The 16,105-nt window shown below is 62.4% G+C and overlaps 1 protein-coding gene across 10 annotated transcripts in view; it reads right to left on the bottom strand.

Moving 5' to 3' along the window:
• CHLSN (cholesin) overlaps window positions 1–16,105 on the bottom strand; it is a 128,293-nt gene that overhangs the window by 5,181 nt on the left and 107,007 nt on the right. For 6 of the 10 annotated variants that reach the window (XM_073886264.1, XM_025863660.2, XM_073886265.1 and 3 more), the window contains 2 exons: window positions 7,160–7,359; window positions 1,177–1,258 (listed from right to left, as the gene is read on the bottom strand). In XM_073886264.1, coding sequence (XP_073742365.1) covers window positions 1,177–1,258; window positions 7,160–7,359 — 282 coding nt within the window. The remainder of the gene's footprint in view (window positions 1–1,176; window positions 1,259–7,159; window positions 7,360–16,105) is intronic. The other 4 variants (XM_073886271.1, XM_073886272.1, XM_073886270.1 and 1 more) reach the window with 1 other exon arrangement.

Genomic DNA, 16,105 nt, shown 5'->3' with positions numbered 1-16,105 from the left:
CACAGGGTGTATACACACCCGCACCCCCTGCGTGCACACACCTGCACCCCCCGCGTGCACACACCTGCCCCAACACAAAGCCATGAGGGAGGCGGCCAGGCCCTTCCCTACAGCCACGTGCTGATCGACGCATGCAGGAGAGGACGCATACACGTGGCCAGCACCGCGGTGACCGCTGACCCAGACCAGAGCTGCTGATGGATGCTAAGACCGACGGGCACAGGGGGGATGAGGAACAGGGTGTTTCCATAATCTCGAAGCACCTCCACAGACAGCTGATTACTACAGGAGCAAGACTAGCCAGTGTCCCCCCCAATCACGGGACCAACGTCAGCATCCAACCACCTTGCACCTGCTACTGAGTGTGCTGGGAGGGCACAAACATGTCCCAGCTATCTGACAACCGGCCTCTCCGGGCACATCAAGGTTGTGAAGGAAGTTCCAGACTAAACGAAATGACAGGGGCAGACAAGCAGATGTGACTGTGGATGGGACCCTTGCCCACGGAAGCCACCGAGGACCAGCAGAGCCCATGGTAGTCCTGTGAGCTGGGCTCATCTGCAGGAAGACGGCACGATGGAGTTTTGGGGGGACACACTGTCTCCTCCACCCCCCAGGGTCAAAAGATGGGAAGGGCAGGACTTCCAAGCACCCGGGATGACAACATTCCCCTAACATTGGCAGCTTCCTTGGGGAAGGTTCAGCTCGATGGAAGTGGGTGGGCTGATGGCCCAGGCTCCAAGCCCGCAAGCCCCTGGCCCAAGCCTGGCCTCTGGACAAGCCCCTGCTCTGCACAAGGGTTCTTACCCCCTGACCCCAAGCAAGGCCCTCCCTCTGTAAAATGAGGGGTTGGACTGGGGGCTCCTGGTGGGGGGGGGGGTCCCACCACAATTGCTAGGGCCTCTTTCTTAACCACAGCCTTGGCCAGGCCTGGCTGCTGGGGGCCTGCCCTTCCCACGGCCCTGCTGGAGGGGAGGTGTCAGGCCCGTGTGGCTGGAGCAGGCCCTGGCACTGGGTCCTTCCATCCTGGTCACTGCTTGACTTGACCCCACCCCCAAGCATGCACAGACTTTGTCATCTGGGAGACCCCTCCACCCCCCCATGCACCCATCTTCCCTCCTCCTCCCCACCAGGGACACACACCTAGCGCCCCCCGCCCCGCAAGTGTGCACACACCTGGTCACTGTCGTACATATGCATCAGCAGCCAAGTCTGCCTCGTCTTCTGAAATCTCCAGTTCTCGTGCTTCTCGGCCCAGCTAGGTATCAAGGACAGGACATTTCAGGTGCTGGCAGGAGGAGCCGGAAGGGTGTGTGCAGCCCCCGTTCCCCCAGCTGGAGGGCAGCAGACAAGGAACAGGAGCAGAGGGGGCTCAGGCGCCTGGTGCTGGGAGGACACCTCACTTCCGCACGCCCGTGAGGCCTCGGCCAGCTGGGCCTGCCTCCACATCGGCACCAGGGGGCACAGGGCTCTTTCTTCCAGCCCTACAATGCCACGATTTTACGATGCCAACGTGCACATCCGGAATTCCATGACATCAGCCGTCCTTGCAAAGCCTTTATCGTGTGCTACGGCAGAGCCTGCCCACCAGAGTGAGGACAGCCTTTAATCCGAGAGCTGTGTGTGGAGGGTGAGGGACAGCAAGCTAGGAGGAGCCAAGAACCCCGACCTGGAGGGCCATCCTGGTCTGGGCTGCTTGGACGCCAGGGATAGAGAAAGAAATCCGGCCACGCCAGCCCCATGCCTCCGCTAGAGCCGCCTGGCCTGCACCCTCCCAACCCAAAGGCCTCCAAAGGCCCAGCCCGCCCCCCCGCCCCCCCACACCAAGGCCATAGCAGCAAAGCCAGCCTGCTGACATGCAGCCCACATTGTAGAGGCTGGAGGATGAGGAGGCAGGTAGCTTCAGGTGTCAGAGGAAATACGTCAAGGTGGGTGGGTGCTCTGGGCAGGACCGCAGGGCCAGGCTCTTAGAGCTGAGAGGTGAACACGGGCCAGAGGCTGGCATGTCTGGGACTCGCGGGTGCCAATGGCCATGGGGAGAAGGGCAGAGGGTGAGCCCCCAGGGCTGTGTGACCACTGCTCTAGCTGCAGCCTCATGGCCTCTACTCGGTGGGGGGGGGTCCAAGAGCTCTCGTTGGCTCCACAGAAGCCAACGGGTTTTTGTGGGAAAGCAAAAACCACAACAGTGGTCATTAGAGGAAGGAACGGAGGAAAGAGAGAAATCCTCCCAAGGGGCCCCCTCCCCCATGTGGGTCATCAAGTCACGGCCTCTGCCTCCAATCTTCCTCCATCGCCTGCTCCGTGGAAACAGAGGACTTCCTTTGCCAGATGGTCCGATGTGAAGCAGAAGGCGCTGGAAAGACGTATCAGCGTAACAGAGGAAGGCTCTTCCATCCTGGTTCCAGCAAGCAACCCCCGGGAGCTGATGGTCCACCGTGGCCCCGGCCAGACTGCCCATGAGCAGCCTTCCTGGCAAGTCCCGTGGGCTCAGCTCCTGTGGTTTCGGCTCCTGTGGCTTCTCTGCCATTCTGTGAGCCACGACTGGGCCTCCTCACAGCCCTGGGGGAGTGGCTGCCCTGGAATCTGCTCCTCCTGGGTCTTGAGTTCTCGATTCACTGGCAAGCCCTCACTACGCTTAGTCATTCTTTATAACAAACTTTCCCTGTGCTTCCACCGACCAGCTGCACCCTGGCCCATCCCCCCACCCCGAGGATGGCACGTGACCTCACCCCAGGGCCTGTGAGGTCCCTCCTAGGCTGACACGGTGTGGCGGTGCCGAGCTCCACTGCCTGGGACCTGGCTCCCATCACTGCCATGTCGACAACGTGGACGGGCTGTGCACCCAAAGCAACACCCCTGCCTAACCCCAGGGCTCTGGTCACCTGAGCCCCCAGGGAGTGCCAGAACAGCTTCAGATATGCCGTGTGGGCCCACAGGAAGCACGGGGACCAGCTGGGGGCCCGTGGCACGCCTAGGACAGGCAGAGAGGAGGCCCCCAGACAAACAAGGACAATGATGGTGACGGTGCACACGGTTGAGCCAGCCCACCTGCTGGGGTTCTGGCTCCATCCTGGGGACACCTTGCTGAGAGGCAGTGCCCGCAGGGACGGAGGATCTGTATTCTGGGGAGCAGAGAAAGTGAGAGACTGGGGTCGGCAGGGAGGGAGTGGGGACCCAGGACCAGTGTAGACACCCCGGTGCCGAGGGGGTGCGGAGTCCTAGATGGCTCCTAGAGAACGCGGCTCTGAGCACCACATGGTCACAGATGAAGGACACTTCAACAGTCACTGCCCAGGCCCCAAGCCCATGGCCACCCAGAGGCGCAGCACAAGAGGGGTGACAGGTCTGACGGCAGCTCTGAGGCTCTAGTTCCACAGGGAGCTCTGGGCCGAGGCCCAGCCTGAGCCCCAGCATCGGGCAGATTCTGGAGCCCCTGAGCCGGTGACTGTCTCTGACCTCCACCAGCCCCACCCCGCACCGCGGCCCTCAGGGCAACCTACAAACCCCTCCGCAGACCGCACACGTGCCAACTCCCACGTTCAAACCTGACGCAGCCACGGCCCCTCGAGGCATCCCAGCTCCATCGTCGAGGCAGAAGGAAACCTTATCTCAGCTGATAGGAAGGTCGATCCTGGTGCCTGGACTGGGACCCAGGTGTAATGAGGGTCCTCGGCTGTGATGGGGGGGCAGCAGCCTCTTGCCTCTGCAAGAAGGTCCTGAGCTGCTGGGGCTCCACATCCCACTGACCTGCAGGCCCCACCACCCACTCGGGGGCCTCCGTGCTGCCTCTGCCCTGCTTGTAGCCTGCCCAAGCAGCTGACCTACGGTGCAGCCCATACTGGGGGTGGGGCTGCGAGGCTGGCGCACCGCGGCGCACAACCCCAACAGGCCACTGCAGATCTGCTCCGGGCCCCTCACTTCCCCCCGCCCTGGTGGCCTGGCAGCGCTGAGACCCGTATCTGTCACACAGCACACCAGCCGCTGTCCACGTGCGCACTGCGGTGTGGGGACTGCAACAAACACCATGGGCAGTGTGGCCACGGAGAGTGGTACAGAGCGTGGTCTGCATTCCAGCTTGGTACTTTCCAGTCCCCAGCTCTGAGCCGCTGGAGTCCTTTCTGTAATGTGGGGCAGTCACACGTTCCTGTCCCAGTTTAGGGGAGAGCAGGGGGGGCCCCCTCGAGGAGAACTGCCGCTCATAGGAGCTCTCCGACCCCTGCTGGCCTCAGCAGCGTGGCCCAGCTTGGCTGGAAAACGGGGTCCCAGCCACCCCTGGTGGAGCCTCATTCCCCCAGGATCGCCCCGTGTGGCAACAGGCACAGCTCGCAGCCTCCTGCCAGGAGGATGGTCCTGTCTGCTGGGCAGATGCGGGGGACCCTGTGCACGAGGAGAGAGCATGTCTCCCTGCCCCCAGCCCAGCGAGGGGCTGCAGCCCACACCATGGGCAGCCTGGTGCGAGGCCTCAGGAGGAGAGAATGCTGGGCACCTCTGTTCTGGGCTGTGACATCCCACAGGCACCCAGGACCACTCCTGGGGCTCCTGCAGGGTGCAGAGGCCACCACTGACATTCCACGTGCACACACACGGCACGGCTCCATCTGTACATCACCTACCACTGTCAGGCACAGGGACAACGGTACTGGGCGGTCTCGGGAGCCCACGCAGGCTGGAGGCGAGGCCGAAAGCGAGGACAGGCTGCCGACCAGCACATGGACAGGATCCCCGGGCTGGCCTCTAGGTAATGGGGGTAGTCCGGACAGGGCCGTCGCCCTTGAGGTGACAACCAGGGATCTGGGCACTCCACACAGTGGAGCAAAGACTGGGCCCCCAGCCCTCCCTCTTGCCTTCCACACAGGGTCAACATGGACAGCGGCCACAGGCACTGTAGGCCTCCTGGCCCGTCCTTACTGCCGGCCCGCCCCAGACTCCATCTGTGACCTGCTGTACAGCCTGAGATCCACTCTGTGGCTGGCACCTACCTGGCCAGTCTACCTGCTCCTGTCTCCAGTGCTGACCCGTGACCCTGCCTGGGAGTGCGTCAGCTGGGCGCACAGGGGGGTGCGTCAGGGGGGCATGCAGGGGGTCGCGCAAGAGGGGGCGCGAAGGGGGGCACGCAGGGGGGCGCGTCAGCCGGGTGTGCAGGGGAGCACGAATGAGCGCCGGCTCTCAGAGTGGCGTGGTGGCGGTGTCAGCTCTGACCTCAGAGGACGCTGGCGGCATCGACAGCACTGAACCCCGGCACCAGACAGACCTCACTGACTGGAGAAACGTGCGCTGGGATAAGAAGTGCGCCGACCCGAGAAGGGTCCTGGTTGGTGACGGTGAGCAGGGCGCACCCCTCCACACCCACGACTTGCAGCTGGGCCACCCCCGCCTCTGCCAGGGACATGGGGGCCTGGGACTTCCTCCCGGCACCTGCTAAGTTTGGGGAAGCCAGGAGGGCTGTGCCAGCCACCCGGTCCCACCAGATATGGATCCCCAGCCCGGTCCCCGGGCCCCAATCCTAGCCCTTCTGCTGGGAACTGCCCAAGTGACACCAACGTTGGGGACTGGACTCCCTAGGGGGCGCTGGTTCCGGCACAGCCCCACTGTGCCCAGTAGCCAAGAGTGCAGGGGAGACCGAAGGGCCCAGGTGGCACAGAACCACACGTCCTTATGGCTGATGACCAGGGCCAGGGGATGGGGACTCCTGACTGCGGTCCAGGCCGCCGCTCTCCGGCCAGCCGCTCCGAGGGGGCAGTGAAGGAGAAGTAGGGCAGAGAGATCGCCAAGAGCCCGTGCACAGCCCTCTTCCCAGCCAGCAGGCGGGCTTCCGGAGAATTCCTGCCCCCAGCGCAGCCAGGGCAGGGCCTTCCAGCACGCCGCAGGTGGAGGTTCAAGAGCCAGCGGGCAGCGGTCCTCCCAGGAGCACTCTGTCCTCCTCACTGAGTCCATCCAGTGACGAGCCCAGGGGGGCAGCCCAGCAGCCTAGCGCGGTGTCCGGATTTGGTTCAACAGCGTACAGGACGCCGGTGGAGGGCTCGGTGAGACAGCACCCCACACCCGCCAGGAGGGCCGTCCTCGGCACCCCCGCTGGTGGGGCTGGAAATGGCGCGGCTGCTATGTGTCCACAGCTCCTCCCACACCAGAGTCACCAGCGAGCCCGTGTGCCCGAGACAAAAGAAACTGCGTCCACACAGAATCCCGCACATAGACATGCACCACAGCAACAGCCCCAATGGCCACGTGGCTGAAACAACCCCAATGCCCAGCAACGGGCGCACGGACAAACAAAACGTGGTGCACACACACTGTGCGCAGCATTTAGCTGTGAAGGGAGAGGAAACTGTGGCACGCGCTGCCATGTGCACGAACCTCCAAACAGTACACTGCGTGGAAGAAGCAGGCCATGACAGGCTGCGTGGTGAATGAGTCCCTTTGCAGGAAATGTCCCGAATGGGCATGTCCTTGGAGACATGAGGTGGATGAGGGGTCCCCTGGAGCTGGGGCGGGGGGCTGCTCTCTGCAGTGACCAGGGCGTTCCGAACCGGCTGTGTGGTGGCCGCATGTAAACCATTCTCCAAAAACGGTATGGGAGGAGTGAAACCGTGCGTCCACGGCGGGCTTCCCAGGCTGACCCTGCTCTGGGCTGCTAGGGCTCCTGGCCTCAAGTGAGTACCGATCGGAGAAAGGAGGAACCCACTTCCCAGGGAGGAGGACCAGGCGTGGCGACCGGCTGGGGCACATGCCGCCCCCTCCCAACAAGTTTCTTGGCAAACAGAAGCCAGTGGTCTCACAGGGGCCTCATTTTTCCTGGAGCTTCTAGAAAGTCTCCTACGCAGCTGTTAGCAATGTATCCTCTAGCCACTGCCCGCTTGTAACGACAGGGTGAAACGGGCCGCGGGCAGTCCGAGGGCTCCGGCCGAGGCTGCGGTGACCGCACTCTGCTCCCCCGGCACAGCCAACTCCTCAAGCCCAGGATGGCGGCTCTCCCCTCCCTCACACCACCGGAGGCGCTGGTTCTGTGGGGACACCACTGGAGGTGGCGCTACAGGCCCCGGGGTCCCTGTGGTCCCAAGAGCCAGATGGGTCCTAGGTCAGCTGAGCCTGCAGCCCGTGTCCCTCCCTGCACAGACCCCCTGGGACACTGGCCGGGCCCCGTGGGAGGGGCTCGTCTTACCCACAGAGGTAGTCCAGGGCCAGCTGGGCCCCGGAGCGCTTGGCCGGCAGGCTCTGGGCTGCTCCTGACTCCCGCAGCCACTTCCTCTCCTCTTTCCTCCGCTCCTTCTTCAGCTTCCTCTCCAGGACCCTCTTCTCTTCCGGGGTCAGTGCGGGCAGCTGGGGGGCCGGCTCCTGCCTGGCCCCCAACACTGCTTCTCCCTGCAAGCCAAGGGAAAATCGGCCTGTGAGGATGTCCCGCAGCATCCTGGACCCCCGCTCTCGGAAGCTGACCCCTCCAGGTGGGTGGGCTGTTCCACACCCTGTGCTGGGCTCCCCAGCAGCCCCTCACCGCCAGTAACTGGGGACGGGGCTGTTCAGTGTCTTGCTCTCCCAGGGACCCAGGAGACCCAGCGCCAGGTGGGATTGTCTCACCCCAGGACGGGTCAAAGTTGACTGACTTCAGCCCTGTTTCCTGACCCTGCACCTGTGCTCAGCACCGGGGACAAGGATTTCTGGGCCTTGACGAGGGCCCCACCCCCTGAGGCCCTGCAGGAGACCCGCCCGTCCCCCCTCCCCTCCCTGTCCTCACCGCTGTCTGCAGGCCCCCAAGCCTGCCCCGCAGTGGGGTGTGAGGTCCGGGTGCACAGAGGCTGGGCTGAGAGCGCACACTTCTTGCAGGGGGTGGGGACAGCGGGGGGCAGTCTTCCCGCCACAAAGATCCACAGGCCCTTCTGCTTTTTGCACGAACCCCTCCTGAGGAGAGCAGGCGGTTCAGCGGCTGGGGGGCATGGTGCTGGTGGCCTCTCGTCCCCCCCCCATCGGGCTGTGACCTCCTGACACCACCTCTTTCCCAAAGTACAGTGCCCCCCTCCTCCCCACTGTCAAACCAGGTGGAGGGTGACGACCCCAGCAGCTGCACACGCTTCCGCCTGCCTGCAAAACCTGGACCGCCAGCGCTGCTCACGTGATTCCGGCCAGGGACCCCGCCACTGCCCCCAACGCCTCCAGGAAGGGCGAGCACGCTGCCCCAGGCGCGTCCAGCGTTTGTAGCACACCCCCTCCCTTCAGGCCTCCCCAGAGGCCACACAGGCCCCCTCCTGAAGTGCCAGTGCCTTGACAACCTTTGTGTTCCCACTCAACCCCAGGTCCTTCCGGAACCTTCTAAAACAAAAGAGCAGCTCCTCCCTCTGCCTCCTTAAAACCAAATGAATTTACCAGCAGCGGGGCTTCAGGGCTGCCCCAGGGAGACTCCAGCAGCCTCAACGCCACACGCGGACACGCACGCAGACGCGGACACGCACGCAGACGCGAGGACGCGCACGCGGACACGCACGCGGACACGCACGCACACCCATGCGGACGCGCACGCAGATACAGACACGCGCGGACACGCACGCGGACACGCGGACGCGCACGCAGACGCGAGGACGCGCACCCAGACACACGCGGACGCGCGCAGACACGCACGCACAGACAGACGCATACACACAGACGCACATGGACACACATACAGAGACACAGACACACGTGCACACACACACTGATGTGCACTGACACACATGCAGACACAGAGACACTCGCACGCAGGGCTCACAGACACGGCCCCAGGAGCCCAGCACCCCAGCGACCAGAGGGCATCTGGTTTTCAGGTGGGGTTTCCTGAGGTCGAGGGCACAGCAGTCTGAGGACCGGGACGTGGGCGTCCACGGGGAGTCTCCCTCCGGGCTCCCTGCTCCGACAGTGCTGGGCCCAAGGCGGCTCATGGGGCGGGCAGCACAGAACGTCTGGCAAACAAGCTTCAGTGCAGACCGGCCTCTGGCCCCTGGCCCCCCCCCGAGACCACGCAAGCAGCACGGCAGTGGCCACCCGGGGCCGAAGTCTTGGGACAAGGTCAGGGCCCTAGCAGCGCTGGGCCGAGGACGTGTCGACACCGACCCCGGGGGGCCTGGGAGGGGCAGGGAGGGCAGGAAGCACCCTTCACGGTGCCAGGTGTCACCAGGATGGGGCCTCTGCCCCCTGCCCCGCTGACCCTGTGCTGTACAGAGGCTGCCCCTGGGGCTGGAGGAGGCTGACGCACAACACACAGACTCCCTCTGAGGGCCCGGTCCCCACGGAGGGGCCAGCAGGCAGGCGGCGGGAACTTGCCTGCACAGCCTGGGGTGACGCCCGGCATGAAGGGCCCCTGTCTGGTATTAGGCACGCAAACCCAGGAAGGACACACACAGCTTCTTTCTCTCTCTGGCCAGCAGTCACCCTGGTGTGGCAGTGGCTGCAGCCCGCGCTCTGTGTCCTCAGGAAGCAAAGTGTGCCTCCAGAGTTGTTCCGAGGGCCAGGACACCTGCCCCTGACTGCGCCAGGGGCCAGCCACGGACACCGAGGGTTCCAGACCCACCGATGCCCACACCCGGGCCACGGCCCGAGCTGAAAGGCCTCTCCAGAGAAGCTGGGAACAGAGAACGACAGGTAGAACCTCCTGAATTTTAAATGCCGGCAGTTCCAATTAAACAATGCAGTCTGTGGGCAAAACCAACCACTGTGTGTGAAGGACCCCTGAGCCCAAGACCGAAGCTCCACCTGCTATAGACCAGCCTTCCTTTCCCTAAACTCTGACAGGCCTGCAGGCATCCGCATCTGCCCTTTCTGGTTCTCTTCCAAGGAAAGGGGCCGCCAAGGAAAGTAGCCAGAGCCCCTCTCCCACAGCTACTTCTGGGAAGGGAGACAGAGTGACGGACCATTGCCCCTCCCTCAGCTGTGGTCCTTGCCCGGAGAGGGGTAGCACACGAACCCAAGCAACCATTTGTAGAAAACACAACAGTCCCGGGCATTGCTTGAAGATCAAGAAGCGGAGCCCAGGTGTGCAGGGCTGTGACGTGGCAGGGGCAGGGGCCATGGGCCAGCTGTGGGCCTCACCTGGTCCCTTTGCTCTGGGTGCCCTGACCGTTCTGGCCTGGCCGGGGACGCCCCCATTGCTGCTACCATCACGTGAGGGCACGGGGCTGCAGGGGCAGAGAGGTGTCTCAGCCGCAGTGGGGCTGGGAATGGCAGACAGCAGGACAAGGCCTGGCTGGACCCAGGGACCTCCCAGCACGGGGTGAGGGCCGTGGGGGCCTACCCGGGACCCTCCTGCTTCCTGTGTCCCGTAGCCTCGCTGGCGCAGTGGGAGGCCAGCGCCAATGCCACGGGAAGCAAAACACTTCTAAAGCACAGCGTCCGCGAGCTTCGTCCGTGAGCTTCGGCAACACCACCGTCCCAGGAGGTGGAGCTGAATACAATTTTCTTTGGATTGAGAATGAACTTTCTCCAGTTGCCACTGATCTGATAACCCTCCGCAGAACTAGGTTATAATTAGCAAATAACAGTTTGGACATGCCCGCCCCCGCCACCGAAGCCTCCCAAAGCGAAGCTACTCGGGTTTAAGGTTGCCCAGGGGCTTGTGAACAGCCTACGTAAACACAAATCTGAAAAGGAATGCAGGAGTCCTGTAATGGAAGCCGTTGGAGCCCCTTCTGGGGATGCAACTTTCAGGGGAAGGAGGGGTCTTCAGAGAGCGACACGGTGGGGAGGGGCAGCACCCCCAGCCCCTGCAGGCCCAGCCCACTCTCCAGGGGCAGCGTGGGGTGGCAGCAGATCGCAGCTGTGAACACGACCCTTTTCCAAAACACAGACTCGGCCGACCGCGTGGGGCTCAGCTGCCATCACCCCACACGTGCTGCCTGTTTGCTTGTCACAAACATGTGGAGTTGATAGCTTGTGGTCTCAGTGCAAGCACACAGCTCTATGAAGATGGATTACCGGGCGGCAGCGCAGCCATGGTCTCTGGTCTTCTAGATTGGACAGCATACAAAATCTCCTAATACGGGAAATCCAACTTTCAGCAACACATTCTCTTAGTTAGACGTGTCCTGGGCTGCATTTCAAAAGGCACAAAAACAATTCAACGTGCATGGAAAACTTTGGGCAGGACAAACGGACCTGCCGTAGCTGCCGCAGGGGTGGGGGGAGGGGAGGGACAGACAGGCGGGTGTGGCCGAGGGACCTTGAATTTCATCTGTGCCGTCTCCATGTTTCTCAACGTAAATGTTTTTGTGTACAATAGTAAGTCATGTAGCGCTCATGTGATTAGAAACACATTTAAAAATTAAATCCGTACCACCTTCGAGGGCAACGAAAACACTGACTACATGCATCAAATGTACGGAAAAGAAACGAAATCAAAAAACCCCACAGACTGGAGAGTGGAGTCAATTAACCAAAGGAAATACAGGGGGACTTCTGATAGAAAAGTTGACTGTGTTTGAGAAAATACAAGTGCACGAAATCAACAACCGTTTTCTTTTACCCTGATAACTCCTGGCTGACACAGGGAGAAATGGCACTACTTGGATTTGGGAAGGTTGCCACAGGCTTCACCCAGGCAGAAAAACGCTCAGACAAGATCTGCAGGAAGTAGGCTCTAAGGAGAACAGGCTCAGCACTTTTTTGGACCCAGGAAAGGAGGCTTTCTGGGCGCTGGACTCGGTCACAGAGCAGGGGCTCCCCTGCAGACACCCAAGGCCCAAACAAGAGAACCCGCAAAAGTGAACACCCACCATCGTTCCCCAGGAAGGGGACACAGGAGAGGAGGCCAGAGGGAGGATCTGCAGGTTCAAGCCACAGTGTGGGCAGATGGGGCAGATACCCAGCGAGATTTTTCTCTCCCTGTGGCGAATACCCAACCTCACAAAGGGAGGGTCACATGTACTGTTGGCGCTGGGCCCATCTTCCTTCACCCCGGGCTCTCCTGCAGGGAGAACCACACAAACGGGACCCCCGGGGGGCTGCCATGCCAACACCGGCCACTGGAGGCCAGGCACTCCTGGCCCCGCACCTTTGGCTCATTTCTGTGACGGGAACCTACCAAAACCTCTGGTGGGCACTGGGGTCAGGCCTGTGGGGTGGGAAGGGTGCTTGACCGTCCCTCCAGGGCTGTGCTGAGGCTCCTGGGGCCATGTCTCCAAATCAGCTTCCTGTGCCTAATATGTCTGCCACTCTGCTTTTGGGGGGATCCAGTCTAAGACAGCCCCTGATGGGAAAGAGTGGCTGCATGCACCTGCTTCTCGGTCCAGCACCCTTGACGTAAGGCCGCACACAGCAGCTGGGACCTCAGGCTGGACGGGGTCTCACCCCTGTTCCAGTCCCTCAGAACCCTCAATCTGTCCCCAGCCAGCTCATTCCCTGTGCCCAGTACGGCAGCCCAGTGACGCAGTGGGGTCCCAGGGCCTGGGGAGCAGGCAGCCTTTGGGGTGGGGGCAGCTATGGGGGTCTTGAGAAATCATCTGAAAGGACAGCAGTGCCCACCATGTGTCCCCAGCCCCAGACATGGCCTGGCCAGAGCCCTTGTCCAAGGCTCCCCCGGTCCTCCTGAGCCTTAGAGGAGGGACAGGGTGGGCCACTGCAGGCAGGGGAAGCTGCCGGCACGTGTGGTCCTTGTAGGCACAACAGTGGGGTGACATCACCTCTGGGGCATGATCAACTCCAAGATTCAGGGAGGGATGCGGGAGTCTCAGGTCCAGGACCAGGAGCTCGGGCCACCAGGAGGCACAGAGGGCTGCCATCCTGCACGCGACTCAACAGCCGGCTTCCACATCTGGCAGCTGATGTTAGGGTGCCCTGTTCCCACTCATGCTGGGGGATTCCAGGTCACAACAGACCTTCCTTCTCTGCAGGCTCGAGGAGCAGAGCCTTTGTCTAAGAAAGGAAGACCCAGGAGGCAGGGAGGACCCCATGTGGACTCGAGGGACAGGGGCTGTGACCACCCCGTCTGCCGGGACACCCTCCTTCCCTGGCAGGCGCACGCCCTCGGGCACAGGGTCACGGCTGCGCACCTGCCAGGTGTGGGGGGCAGCAGGCAGAGCGCGGTGTGGTGAAGGGCACAGGGAGAGGAGACCCCCTGGCTGTACGGCCAGCAGCTCTAAACACCTGTGACCTTGACCCACTATGTGAAACCGTTCAGGGCCAAGCAGGGACGGGACCGAGGGCTGCCCACAGCACCACGCGTGCCTGGAGGTGCCATCTCTCTGCAGTCTCCCTTCGGGGTGGCCCTGAGGACGTACCTGGGTAAGGTGTCCCCGAAGGCTGTGGCTTCCCCCTGTAGAGAGGGGCACACTGTGGCCTGGGGGCACGTGGAAGCTGATCCCCCCAGAGGAGACAGGCAAATGCAGGTGGGCTCCTTGGGCTCTCTGCCTGCTCTGGGGCTGCTGTGCGGGGGCAGAGCCACGAAGTCACCCCCACAAGTACCTGAAGACCTAAAACATGCGGCTGATACCCTGCCATGTTTACGGTTCCCGAGAGACAGCACAGACCCGTCTGCAGTGGGGGCCCAACTTCAGCCCGGACCCCCGTGGACCTCGTCTCACTCGTGTGTTCTTGGGGCCATCTGGACACGCTGCGGGCACAGCGTCTGCTTTGCTGTAACCCTCCTGTGGGGCCTGGGGCCTGCGTGGGCACCTGTGCTGGCTGACACAGGCTTCGGGGCATCTCGAGCCACAGAATGAGTGGTCTCACCGTGGACACGGGCGATGGCCGTCCTCTGCTGTCTGGGTCAGGGCACACAGGACACCAATCTCGCAGGAGGTCTGTTTGGCACCTTTGTGCCGGCTCGTTCTGGTGAAACCACAGCAGGGACAGTATGCGCTTATGAGGCGCGAAGCCCACAGGCGTCTGCTCAATGTGCCACCTTCCTTTTTCTGGGGCCCCCTCTGCACTCTGACCGTGGTGTCAGGCCCTTGGGGTGAGGCTTTCCGCTGGTTCTGTGTGGCTTTATGGGCAGACAGCCCTGCGGAACCCTCTGCTCGGGCAGCGTGGCGGGTGCTGGAGACTTGGGGTGACATGAACCGTCATGGTGTGAATGAAGACTACCCATTCCAGACCGAGCTGACCACAGAAACCGGCCCACACAGACCCGCACTCGCACCTGCAGCCACCCCCAGAGCAGCAGACTGTGTGAGGGGCATCACATGCCACAGTGCAGCGGACCCCTGGCATCGTCCCCCACCCCTTCCTCTGGAAACTGGGTCGTCCAGGGGCAGCGTCTGTGGGGTCAGCTGATGTGCCCCCTCCCGCGGACCTCGCACCAGTGTCCGGTTTGGGACGGACTGTCCAGTGTGGGCTTTCTGCCAAATGAGAGACTCAGGGGGAGGGGTCTGACATATACACAGGCAGTGCAGCCCAGGGTGACGTGGGCTGTGACATGGACGCTGGCCATGCCCTGCTCGCTGGGTGCCTCGTCACTAGTCTGCACCTGCTCCCGAGCACGGCAGCTGCCCTGGTTAAAACGTAGATTGCTCTGAGCCTCAGGGCCCGAGGAGAGGCTCCTGGGGTGACAGCTCGCCCCAGCCCCAGCCCCAGGCATGCAGCCATGGTCTCCAGCCCTCGTTCGGGCTCCACGAGGGTCGACAGCAGCCCTCTGTGTCCCAGAGAAAGGCCCCTTGTCTTTCCCAGACCCAGGAGCAACGATCAAGTGCTCCTCTTTACACAGGGAGCTGGGAGGGAAGGGGGCCCCGTCGCGTGGGAGGAGGAGCGGCTGGCCCAGGCTGGGGCACAGAGGCGGCCAGAGCCTAGGATGGGCCAGGAGCTGCTCAAGTCCACTCCCCACAGGTCGCTGTGGTCCTGCCACCAGCTGCAGAGAAGAGTCGGGACAAACCAGCCATCCTCCGGAATTCCCCACTTGGAAAGCAGGAGACACTAGTCTCAATGCTTACGAGGTTTTGTAAAGCAAGGGAAATTGATTTTCCTCCCTGAGATCGTGTGTGGAAATCCAAAATTCGATCAGCATTGGAGCAGCTTTGGGGGAGGGGGTGAGGGCTTCTCCCTAGGCTCTGGAACCTTCTCTCTGCTTGTCTACATGGTGGAATAATGCCTTCTGACATTTGGTGGCCACATTTTATTTTTCAAAATGTGGTGAAAGGAAAAATAACTCCAGCAGGAGAAAAAGAACCTAGAACGTAGCCAAATTTAAAACGCCCCCAACTCTTCGCTACGGGCCGTTCTCGACGGTCCCCCAGGCCAGACACTGAAACGTGCGCACACCCCTTTGCTCTCCCCACAACTCCACCAGCCAGGGGGCTTGGGCCCCTGGGACTCACAGGCCGGGCCTGGGCAGGTGCCATCCAAGGCAGAAAGTGGGAGCTCAGGCCTGCAGGGGTCCAGCGCCACAGAGACAGAGACGTCCTCCCTAGAGCGCAGAAGCAATACGAAAGTGGTAATGGAATTCTGCGACCTTGTTTTCCATGCTAAGTCTCTGCGTTCGCTGTGGGCTGTACGCTCAGAGCACATCTCTGTCTGGACGGGGCCACATCTCCAGGGCTCCCACATGGCCACCCCCAGGTCTGGCCCAGGGCAGCCGGCAGTGACACGTGACAGGACGGGTCTCCCCAGGCTCCCAGTGCGCCTGGGCCCAGCGCCCTCACCTGCGGGCCAGCCTGAAGGCTCCCTCTCCAAAGGCACCGCACAAACCCGGCCACTACCCGCGCTGACATTTGCAGAGAACTCTGGGGTTTGACAGAGCTCATCTCCGTGAGCCCGCTCACAGAGGTCTTTACAGATGGGGAACAGCACACAGCGCTCAGAAGGTGCCCTGCCACCCAGAGGCCAGCCTGTGGCAGATCTGGAGGAGGGTGGTGAAGGGCAGAGATGTCCACCCAGCAGCCTGGGTTCTGGCTCCTGACCCACCAGGGCCAGTTCTCAGAAGGGGGCAGGGGTTGTGCCAAGAGCTGAGAAGGGCTGGGCCTTCCACCAGAAGGCCGGGCTTGGACTCTGCTCCAGTTCCTCTTAGGTTCAACTTTTATGAGCTGTCGACTTGGTACGGGCATCTAAAACCACAGGACTAGCTCCAGACACACACACAAGCCTCCACCTGGCCCTTCGGCAGAGGAGTTGAGCCTGGAGCCATGTCCTGGCTCAGGACGAGCTTCCTCCGCAAGCTCCA

This window comes from Callorhinus ursinus, unplaced genomic scaffold (assembly GCF_003265705.2).
Source record: "Callorhinus ursinus isolate GAN/ISIS: 27379988/994484 unplaced genomic scaffold, GSC_fseal_2.0 scaffold70, whole genome shotgun sequence".
In the NCBI taxonomy this organism is placed as follows: domain Eukaryota; kingdom Metazoa; phylum Chordata; class Mammalia; order Carnivora; family Otariidae; genus Callorhinus; species Callorhinus ursinus.
The sequence above is the reverse complement of the archived record's forward strand: the minus strand, read 5'-3'. Positions and strand labels throughout refer to the sequence as shown.